General features: G+C 39.5%; 1 protein-coding gene across 3 annotated transcripts in view; it reads right to left on the bottom strand.

The window, feature by feature from the left end:
- The window catches only part of LOC122809774 (5-hydroxytryptamine receptor 3A-like), a 402,161-nt gene that overhangs the window by 141,061 nt on the left and 248,801 nt on the right, over positions 1-12,299 (bottom strand). For all 3 annotated transcript variants that reach the window (XM_044081508.1, XM_044081509.1, XM_044081510.1), the window contains one exon: positions 3,946-4,115. In XM_044081508.1, the coding sequence (XP_043937443.1) occupies positions 3,946-4,115 (170 nt within the window). The remainder of the gene's footprint in view (positions 1-3,945; positions 4,116-12,299) is intronic.

Here is a 12,299-nt window from a genome sequence, read left to right on the forward strand (position 1 = left end):
GTGGTTGTCTGCATTTCAGCTAGGGAGATCTCTGTTGCTTAGGCAGATTTTTATTGAGAGCCTCCATGAATATTGGTGCGTGCTTTGTGTTTCTATGTGTGGGCTTTGTTAGTGTGTACTTACTTTGCCCTGATTACCCAACAGTGGGAACCCCCTGAGGAATGCTCTAGTTCACAACTGGCCTCTGGGTACCCTTTATGCATATCCTCCCACTCTTCTCATACCGCAGCTTCAGCAGAAAGCAACATGAAACAAGGCTACTATGATCTTCCTTACCCCCTTTTGACCACATTTCTCTGTTCTCATCTGATCTGTGATGAGCATGGTTGCTGGACCTGGCTCTAGACCTTCTCTCTCATTCTGGCATGCCTTACCCAGGCATCAAAGCCTTCAAGTTAACTGCATGGTTTCTCTAGTTCCAATGATGGTTAAACAGTCCAGGCTTCCATCACAGGTTGTACATATTTTGACCTCCTCCCAGAGACCTTCTACCAGAAAACTATACACGAGTAAGTGAAAGAGATTTTCCATTTTGGTGTCCAGCAGGTTTATAGATCCTTTAGATCCTCTCCCCGCTATCATGGATTTTCTATCTGGACTTTTTCATGATGGCACTAGATATTCTGCAATTAAAGTCCAGTTCGTGGTCATTTCCAGTTTTCACATATGAGAAACTCAAACTCCAGTTATGTCTTTGACGTTATCTAAGGCCTTCTTAAGGTGCATTCCTCCTTCGGTCTACCCTCAGGGACCCCAGTCCCACCATTGGATGTCACTATTCTTCTTCAAGTGTTGGTGAGGCCTCCTTTTGATCCTACAGCTACAGCTGATTTGAAATATTTTTGTTGTAAATACTGTTTTTAGCAGTGGTGACTTCTACTAGAAGAATTTCAGAACTTCGTGCTGTTTCTTGTATGCCCCCATACTTTGTTTTACACGAGGACAGGGTATCACTGAAGAAAAATCCTTCTTTTCTCCCCAAAGTAGGCTCAGAATATTCACTTTATCAAACCATCAATCTTCCAGTTTTCTTTCCTCTCTTTTCTAATAAGGGAGAGAGTACATGGTATATCTTCTGGATGTGCTCTAAGACCATTAGAAAGATTGATCATTTGTCTGTATCTTTCTCTTCTGTTCAGCTGGGTAAAGGAGTTCCTAAATAACTCTTTCTCATTGGCTATCAGAGTGCATTTGTTTTGTCTGCAAAGAAAAGGGGTTGTCTCTTCCTGGAAATCTTAAGGCCTATTCTTATACCGCTCAACCTCTTAATGCAAAAAATCTGGACAAAGCCAAAAATAATGGGGGGGGGGGCACAAAGCCCCAGATAATAGGGACAAATTTTAACTATTGCTCTCATAAACTTAGAAACTGTTAGAATAAAAATGTTGCATTATTGAGTATTTTCTGAAGAATAAGAAGTCTGAAACTCAAGTGCCTTTCATTATTTAGAGAATTCAGTATTCACTGATTTGCCCCAAATACCCAGAAAACCACAAATTGTATAAGGAACAGACCAATAATATTAGGCAAAAATCTGGACATTCTGTGAAAATCTGGACAGCTGAGAGGTCTGCTCATTCTACTAGATCAATCACTACCTCAGTTACTTTCTCAAAAGTATCAATTGATGACATGTGCAGTAACAGCTACTTGGTCTAATGTCCATGCCTTCATATCTAAATTACAAACTGGAATGGCAGTCTAGGTACAAAGCATGTTTTGGTTCAGCCATCCCTCCAGAATATCCTTCCAAAAGACCTCACAAGATTTCTGGTAGCTAGGTTCTCTGCTCCATATGTTGAGGACAGTGAAAGAGGCAACATTGGATATGAAAGGTATGCACTTAACATACCGATAGATTCATGTTACTTGCTTCCATCCTCCTCAACTTCTCTCCCTACTTCCCCCTTCCAGATCTCATCTCATATTCACTTAATTTTAGAAGGGATCGTACTGTTTTACTAAGAGCCTGGGTCAGCCTTTTCCATGCTCTGTACCACAGAAAGACTTCTATTTACCTTCAAGAAATGTTATTTTTATTGGAAGTGGGTTTGTCATTGTTGTAGGAAAGTGGACAAACTTGATTTGAGGTAATTCATTTCTAGGAGGGAAATTACAGACAATGGGAGGAGCCTGAGCCTTACATCCAAAGTCTGTGAGTGGCCGAGGTTAGATCGGATTGGATCTGAAGACACATACATTAAGGAGGACAGAAGCAGACAACATACAGAAGCATAACTGGTTCAATTGGTGCTCTGGGCGAGTACTATGTACCAGTGCCCCACCCCCTCAGCTCTTCAAGGAAAGAGCAAAAAAAAGAATCCTCCAACTCTTCCATTGAAGATCAAAAAATGGCCATTTCTTCTACTGGCACACCAAACAGGGGGCCAGATCCATGACACACACTCACTCCCTCATGCCTCAGCCATCCATGTCCCATTTCTGTGCCCTGCCCCTATCCCGTTCTTATTTTAAACTGTAGCAAACTTTTTGCTACAAATTAAGCAAACAGTTGCTACAGTTTATACCCTGCCTGCATGGAGCTCTACAGCAGTCATGTTTTAGTTTAAAATGAAAAAACAAAAAAGTCTTCTTTTTCAAACTGTAGCCAACTGCTTGCTACAACTGTAGGAAAGAGTTGCTATTGTTTATACCCTGCCTACATGGAGCGTTACCATGCTCAGATTTTAGTAAAAATAAAAAAAAAAAGATTTTTTTTTTTTACTTTTTAACTGTAGCAAACTGCTTACTACAATGTAGGAAGCAGTTGTTACCATTTAGACCACACATAGAGTGTTACACCACTCAGGACTGACTGCAATGCAATACTGGCTTTTAAAAGCCAGTATTCCATTAAAGAAAGATCAAAACTGGCTGATTGCTCCCCCCCACCAACACTTTGAGCCCATGGCAGTTGTTCCTCTTGCCCTGCCCTTGCTATCCTGCTGATAACACTGATCTGTAACTTTCATTTCTCTTGTAAAATATGCCCTGATTAAAAGCAGTATACTCCTCTTAAGGCAACAAATGAAGTAGTAAACTATAGCCTAATTTCAGAGAATTCATCCATTGCATTCCAAGTATGTTTTGATAAATCCCATTTCTGGAGATAATGTAATATCTGCGTTAAGCAGATCCTCAACAGAAAGAACCTAGGCAATAAGAAACTTTATGAGATATGCTTCTGAGTCATCAACTGGTTGAATTGACTTCCAGTCAGAAAAATGCAAGCAAAACATTAAATATTGACTCTCAGAAAAAGAGATACTATGGCTAATAAGATCATCAAACTGTAGCTTCTGCATTGTCACTGAAGGGATAAATCTTTGTGTTCCCAGACACACACATAAACCCCCTCCCACTTTCAAGGGAAGTCTGCCCAAGTAACTATGCAGTAAGATTAACTGACATAAGAAATGCCTTGTTGAACCTCATCTTGAAATGTCTCTTGCAAATGTATTATTAAGCAATAAATTAGAAGTAACATTAAATTAAAAGCTGCGGAGACTAATTCTTTCAATTAAAAAGTTAAAAGAAGAAAAAGAAAAGTAAAAGAGAAATAGTAAAGTCCCGAGTTGGTCCATGATGGTACTGAACCTATATCCTAGAAAGTTTTGGGGGATCACGACAAGAAGCTTCCTTCTCAAAACAAACATAAAAAGGAAACAAAGCCCATATAGATTTTCATGTACTGCTGCTAATAATAAGACCAGGTTGCAGTAATGTTCTGCCCATTTGAAGGGAAAAAGCAAACATGCAGTACAGTTGCTGTACTAATAAGTTATCTCTGTTACAAACAGAAATACCAACATTGGGCGGTTTAGCAGGTATTACATATGAAATCTATTTTGCTGAGACAGAGTAGGTTAGCATCAACGAAAATTCTTAAGGAAAGGACAATGGTTTAGTTCTGAGTCAGTTAAAAATGAATAATAAAGACATTACCTGAATTTGTGTAAGTTCCAAATGTCAAATTACATATCTGTGAGTCAAATGGAAATTTGAAGATGTTAAGACTACAGGCACTGACCACTCGAAGAGGCTTTGTTTGTTCAACAGTTCCATCACTGTATACGGTCAAGTATGGCACTGCAGGTGATTCGTCCTGTTGTGTACTAAATCACACACAAAACAAACATGAAAACAGTTTATCTTTATATAACAGAATTTATAAACAACACCTTTATAATAGTCTTAAAAGAAGAAACGCAATATATACTTACTTAAGTAATGGTATTGCAGGCACTGCAATACAAAAGTTCAGTCTCAGAACACGAGAACCGATAACACGGACTTTAATCTTCATATATATTCAGTATATGTACAAATAATGAACAGATAAGTTATTTATTAATAAGTAATACCTCACCCCCATAAGAACAGAAAAATTCAGGAAAGAGCTTGGCACATCTGGTGGCCTGAGTTTCAATGTCATAGTCATTGCCCAGCTATAGTAACCCAGGATAACTTGCAAAACCATTCACTTCTCTTAATGAATCCATGAAAGAAAATGCAGGTAGCTAGTTAATTCTAGATATTTACCAAAATAATGTGCAAACTGAAATAGACTTACATGATTTTCTTTGAAGAATTTTAATATTCTTAATCTCAAAAATATTCCACAAATAAAATAAAATGTTTTGTTCATGCCATCAGTATGTCTGTAGATATAAAGCTAAAATTTCTCTATTAAATCATTGTCATATGACTTACATTTACCCTTGACCAATGTTTTCAGATTATCTAATTTGGTATAATTGTTTAAACTGTATTTGTTTTTGTATTATTTTTAACGACTGTAAAATTATTATACTTAAACTGCTTTTAATACTTTGGAGCTTTTCTCCCTCTGCCTCCACTGAGAATGGAATCCTACCTAGTTGGATTTTCCCGGTAATCAAATGTCAATAAATAAATACAAAATAAATACATACATACATATGTGAAGATTAACTTGATGGAAGTTTCTGAAATGTGTTTGTGTACAGCATAACATGCTACTTCACTACTTAGTTATTCTTACTCTGAGGTCACACGGTGGTTGTGTGACCTCACTAGGAAATGAGCAGGTCCTACTTCATTTGGTAATAGTGTTAGTCAAGATTTTAATCCTAAGCTTTACATATCAACATGCTGTCAACAAATCTCACATACCTAAAGGAAACTTATCATGCAAGAGTATTCATCACTCTAAATGGAAGAACCCCAACCATACTATGATGCCACTTCCATCAGTACATGCATGTATGGCACTAAAAGAACACCAAACACACGCTGATGTCATTTCCATCAGTGCATGTATATGTGCCCCTGTAAGAACGCAAATCATACTACAATGTCACTTCCATCAGATAATGCTTGTGTGCCACACTAACACCACCAACCACACTATAATGTCACTTCCATCAGTGCATGCACGTATGCCACACTAATACCACCAACCACACTATAATGTCACTTCCATCAATGAATGCTTGTGTGCCACACTAATACCACCAACCACACTCTAATGTCACTTTCATCAGTGCATGCATGTGTGCCCCTATAAGAATATCAACCGTGCTGCTAAATTGCTCTCAGAAACTCTGCACAACCATGCCAATGGCTGCATAGAGTCTGCTGTACCTACCAGAAGTAAGCCCAGGACTAGCCCCAGAAGCAAACTGCCCTGTGGCATCCCAAACTAAACAGGATATACAACAAAAAGAAAAACATGGCAAAAATCAGGAAGGGTAATTCCCATAAAACTCTCACATCAAAATAAACAGGCAACTAAGAGGGCTAATTAGGTCAAGGCTATGTGAAAAACCTCAAATGTGCTGAACTGATGGTCAGCGGTGACAAATTCACTGAGCCTGGCAATATAGCAAACCTGTTAGCAGACTAATTCAACTCCAACTTTACTCCCCTCTCACCTCTAGCCATCCCTTCAAAAATATCCACAAACATAACCCCTCCATCTATAACTATGGAGCATGCACTGGCTGTACTTCCTAAAGCCAAGAACATGGCCTCAGTGGGCCCCAATAATGTCCCATGATGCCCCCTTAAAAGTCTAAAATATGGCTTATCAGGACCACTGGAGTCATTATTAAACTATAGTCTTAACACAGGCTTTATGTCACATTAACAGAGGACTGTGACAGTGACAGTCATCCGTCTTTATAATGCAGGACCTTCAACAGATCCTGGAAACTACAGACACATTAGTCTGACAAGTTTTATTTGCAAAGACATGGAAAGAATTATCACAGGAATTATCAACAAGGATATAAGAGACCTCCAGACACTGGATCCATCCCAGTTTGGCTTTACCAAAGGAATGTCATGCTTACTGATTCTGGTTGACTTTTTTGTAAAGGTCACTAAGCCAAGGGATACTGCCTACCTATATCTGACTAAAGCATTAGATACAATGCCCCACTCAAGCATTGTCAAAGAACGTATGGAACTAGGTATAAACCCCTTTATAATATGCTAGCTGGCTTGCTGATAGGATGCAGAAGATTAGAATTGGTGAGACCAGCTCCAGAAAGAGGCCAGTCAACAGTGGAGTCTCTCAGAGCTCTGTCCTGGGCCCACTCCTCTTTGGCATCTACTTCTCAGATGTCAAAGTCAATGTCAAAGGCCTTTGGCTAACCAGGTTCGCAGATGATTTTAAACTGGGAGTAGTCATTGAATTTCTGCAAGATAAGAACACCCTAATACAGACAAATGCTTGGTGCCAAAGCTATAGTTTAAAACTCAGTACCAAGAAATGCATTATAGTACCTTTTGGGAAGTCTGCCACCCCAGGTAACTACATCATCAATAAAACATCCTTAAAAGTTGATTGACCAGTCAGGGATCTGGGAACACATGTAGACAGCAATCAAGAATTTGATCAACATGTGTCCAAGGTAGAAAGAAAATCCTTCTATGTTGTTCAACTTATAAGCAAGGGCATGGCATCTAGGTCCAGAGAGGTCATCATACCACTGTACTCAGCCCTCATCAGCCCCATCATAGAGTATAATGCCCCCATCTCTATGTATCTGGCCAGACGCATACAGCAACTGGAACATCCACAAAGGTTCCTTACAAAAAGAATACAGGGAGTAAACATAATGCAGTATGCTGATCACCTCAAAGCTCTGTCTTTCTCTTTACCTGGTATCATAGAGACTTCTGAGAGTTGATCGTTGTCTGTCATACAAGGCATCACTGATGAATCTTTTGCACAGACAAAAAACAAACAGCATCAAAACTACTAGATTAAAATACCTAAATTTTGCTTGTGATATAAATAGGATGTGCTGGACAGACAGCTATGTTTCTCAGAGAATTCTCATTCTCTAGAACAGGCTTTCCATCTATGTGAAGCAAAGTTCCTCGCTATCCCTATTTTAAGTGCAACTTAGACCAATGAATGGGTAATCTGAAATTCACCCCTGGTCTGTCTAATATGTCTTTGATGGCTGGAAGCAGTCAGTAAATCACCACCTATATAAATCAAATTTGTGGGCTGCCTTTGGGTTGCACTGCTAGGCTTATAAGGGCCCTAGTGTTCATGATCATAACTCTCAGCTGTACCAAATTCCTCAGTAAATACCAGTTTTGATGACAAAATGTTGGGAGTGCCATGAATTCCTGAGTGGCCTCTTTAATTTCCAAATTTTGCGGATTTACAGACAGCCATTCATTATTACCAGTCCTTCCCCCGGCTCCTCAAGGTAAGGCAAATGTGTGCTCAAGTGAGAGAATTTTCTTTTTTTACTTTTCATATGTGGAAGAGAGAGAAATGGCAGCTTGAGAGTCTGCAGATGTGTTACTTTACTTAATGGCTGCAGGCATCAGTGTTTTACTTTTACTGTGTGTGTGTAAAATGCCCCAGTTAGGTATAACTGGTGGTAAGAGTTACTCAGAGCCAAACCTTGTGCCAAGATCCTAAATTCTCTACCCATACCACCACCACTTGTAATGCAAGGAGTTCACCATAGTTCTCAATGGTTCAAAGTTTTACAGAATGTCTGGAATGTTTGGCTCTACTTTTGGTCTGTTCCTCTTAAAATTTGTTTTTTTGGCAAATCAGTGAGAAATTAATTCACTAAATAATGATAGCCATCTAATTTTCAGTCTTCCTATCTTTCAGGAAACACATGGTAACAGAAAACATTTTAACTTTTCTAAGACTATACAAGCAATGTTTAAAATGTGTATCTGGTTTTGGGCCTTTGCCCCCCCCCCCCCAATACATTTTGGCTTTTTCCAGATTTCTTGTGTTGCATAATTCTTCAGGGGGAGAGAAGTTTAGTGCTGCTTATACCAAGTCTGTTTGTGTTGTTAGTAGTACAACAGGATAAATACTTGCCTTTAATGCAGAAGGCTGTGGGTTCTACTCCCATAGTATGTAGATGGATTATTGATACTATACTGTGTTGTACTTTTAAAGGAGTGGATGCTGCAATCCTGAGAATATCCTCTTTGGTGGAGACACCTAGTAACTATGAACCTGTTATCAGTTTGCCATCCATTCCCTATTGCAATATTGCTAGCTTATCATTTTTTTTGTAACATAGGCAATTTATTCCTCAAGGGCAACATACACTTTATTTGTAGATGAAACAATGAAATATAAAGTTGTTTGCTAGCAGCAACCTCTTCATTAGTTACAGATCTTACAAATCTCTTTAATGTGGAATTATTTAGATGACTTTTACTTTTGCAGAGATTGTACATATTTATTGATACTGGTGGATTGTAGAAGTATAAGTAGACTTTTATAATGGAACTGTTCTGAATTGGGCAGTTGTGTCATTATTAGTTCATGCATTTTGTTTCATTGCTTACTGGAAAAATGTTCAAAACAATAAATTTAAAATGCACTCTAACAAGTGTGCTGTATTATACAAGGAATGTAATTTAATACAATAAGGAAGATGTATCAAATAACACATGTATGTTTCATGTGCAAGGAGACTTTGATTTGAAAACAGCCCAAAGGTAATCTTTATCCACCACTGGCCAGATGCATTTTCTTTGAATGTGGGTTTCAATGCTGTTTCAATGAATGTGAGTTTCAAGGCCGAGAAGTTTTAATGCTAAGTCTATTTTCATTGTGAGACTGTGTTGCTTTGTTTAGCAGATGATTATTAGTGTTTGTGCTATAAAATGTAAAATAAAAGTTTTAAATGAAATCCAGATAATCACTGTATAAGTAAGGCAGTGTGCACATTACAGTGTTTATGGTAAACGGGGCAGAATAGCCAAGTAAGGGAACATTGGAATGGCTGCAGGGGGGAGAGTTGTGTATGGGGGGACCACTGATCAGTAGGCCATGGAGAATGACTTTTGGAGGTCCTAGCAAACTATAATATTCTTTTGCTAAGATTAGAATATTGCCTACCATTAAATGCCCTACTTTTACCACAAAACCCACATACTGCAAGTCACCAAAAACAAAATCCTAAGGTTCATCATCTTCTCCCTTCCCAGTGAACATCATGGTTTCAGTTTACTGCAGCATCTTGGGCCATATTTTGGTTGTCTGTTCTTCAGTTTGCATTTGAAAGTTGGTATCCCACAATTCCACTGGAGTGGGTGGGATTACATAATTGTGTATGCAAATTTTATGTTAATCAGCGTGCAGATGTGTACCTATTTTTCATGGGCCTTTGTCCAGATTTTTGATATTTCCAGCTTGAGAGGTATGTACAGGATTTGTTCCTCACCTTTGGAAAGGAAATTGGCTAGGCTGAAAATGGCCCAGAAGGGCAGCTATCCTAGTGCTTACCTATGAACTATGAACCACACTACAATGTTTCTTCCATCAATTCATACATGTGCTCCGCTATAAGAAAATCACACTATGATGTCACTTCTATCAATGCATTCAAGTATGCCACTATAAACATCATGGTAGAGAAAGATGCAATCTGACCTTTTTAACAGTGCTGGCATATTAACATACATCTTTGTGTAACAGTTTCCTGGAAGAAATCAGAAGTCTTTCTTTCCATAGGCTCATAGGAGGTTGCTAGGTTAATGACTCTAGGGCCCTTTCAAGCCTAGCCAAGTACCTAGCACCCCTGTCTAAGAGGGATACAGCTGGAACACCCAGGGTGAATTAATGGTTACCCATCCAATTGTCCAGATTGCATTTGAGCAGGGCCAATTAAGTGCTCTGCTTGACATGAAGTGGGAGTCAGTTCCAATGGTGTGTTAACCTCTGGGAGACAAATGTGTCCCTCCTGCAGGTTTTATTAATATCACATACCAGGTTAAGGCCTTTAGAGTGAGTAACCCATGTACCATTTGACTTACGGATATGCAGCATTTTCAATAAACCACGGTCAAAGACTGTCTTATATGCAAGGCAGAGATCATCTCTGAGTAGTCTGTATGAAACAGAATAAAGTGACAGTGATTTCAGATGATCCTCACAGGACAGATGCTGAAGACCTTGAATTTTCCTTGTGAGGAACCTTTGTGGTCTCTCAAATTGCTGCAACCGTTTGAAAAGATACATACCAAAAGGGGCATTGTACTGAATTATTGGCCTGATGAAGAGTACAGGAAGGTTATAACTTCTTTTTTTCTGGAGGCAATGCCCTTACTTATGAGATGAGCAATATAGAATGCCCTTCTTACCACTATGGAGACACGGTGATCAAGGGTAAGGTTGCTGTCAATCTATATGGCCAGGTCTCTCACCACTGAGTGCATACTTATGGTGTTGTTATTGATGTGGTAGTTAGCAGGAACATCGCTCTTACCAAAAGTCATGATAACACATTTTTTTGCATTGAGTTTAAGACCATGACTTTGGCACCAATCATTTGTTTGTGTAAGACCCTCTTGTAGGATGTTGACATCGTTTGAAGATTCTATGACTGCTCCCATTTTGCAGTCATCAGCAAACTTTGTCAGCCACAGACCTTTAATTTTAGCTTGTACTTAAGAGAAATAGATTCCAAACAGTAGAGGTCCCAGAACTGATCCCTGTGGAACACTACTGGTTACAGGTCTGCTGTTGGAGGTGGATTCCCCTATTTTTACTATATTGGTTCTATCAGTGAGCCAGTTAGTGACCCATCTAATTATATAAGTGTTGATACTTAGCTGGGTGAGTTTGTCAATGATGCCTGAGGGGGGGATAGTGGCAAAAGCCTTGGTAAGTCTAGGTAGGCTGTAGCACAGATTTCCCCTCGTCAAAGGCCTTGGTGACTGTCTCAAAGAAATCCACTAAGTATAACTGGCATGATCTCCCTTTGAAAAATCCAACCTGAGTGGGATCAGGTGTTTGGAGGTTACCTATATCTTTGTTGATAAGGCCCATGATGATATGCTCCATGGCCTTGCAGATAAGGCTAGTCAGGCTAATAGGTCTACAATTCCCAGGGTCAGTGAAAGCACCACCTTCGTGCAAGGGGATAATTGTGGCCTTTTTCAATTCAGCTAGGATGAAGCCGGTGCTCAGACTATTACTGAAAAGAATACCCAATAGTGTTGCTAATTCTTGTTTGAGCCCATGTAGGACACAGCCTGGGATGTTATCAGGTCCCATAGATGCTGTGCTTTGGCCTTAGAGAGGGCATTCATGACCTGCTCTTTAGAGATACAAGGTAGAGGACAGGTGGTAGGGATGTCATGGGGTACTTGTGTCGGGAACAGGGGAGCAAAGTTTTCACAGAACCTGTCAGCTAACAGATTAGCAATGTCGACAGATTTAGTATATGTGGTATCATTAACTACCAGTTCAGCACAAATCTGGGCCTTTCCTTTTAGGTTACGGATGTAACTAAAGAATGCTTTATGGCTGTCCTTAGTTGAAGAAGCTAATTTGGATTCTAGTTAGCTTTGGAGGACTTTACAAGAAGTCTTATTTGCTTGTTTAAGTTGAGGAGGAAGTGTTTCCAGTTTAGGGCTCATTCCCTCTTACTCTTAGACAGCAATTTCTTCCTCTTATTGTAAAGCCTGTTAATGGCAGTTGTCCACCAGGTAGGTTTTCTCTTCCCTGAGGAGCTTCTTTTGGTCTTATCAGGTACAGTCAAGTCAATGCAGTTATACAGATGTTTGTATAAAGCATTTCTGTAGAACTCGGCTGAGGGTGGAGGTGCAGTGAAGCTATTTATACCATCCCTTAAGAGGTTATAATCTGCTTTGGAGAAGTTTTTCAGTTTAGTTGCTGCTGGGGGGGGGGGGGTTCAGGTGTAATAGTTACTTCAAATGAGACTGATATGTGGTCAGATTTCACCAGGGAAGACCTCACACTGGGGGTGCTACAGTGGTCCCCCATAATAGTAAGCACCAGAGCATGT

This window comes from Protopterus annectens, chromosome 8.part0, assembly GCF_019279795.1.
Source record: "Protopterus annectens isolate FY-2018-M chromosome 8.part0, PAN1.0, whole genome shotgun sequence".
In the NCBI taxonomy this organism is placed as follows: Eukaryota; Metazoa; Chordata; order Ceratodontiformes; family Protopteridae; genus Protopterus; species Protopterus annectens.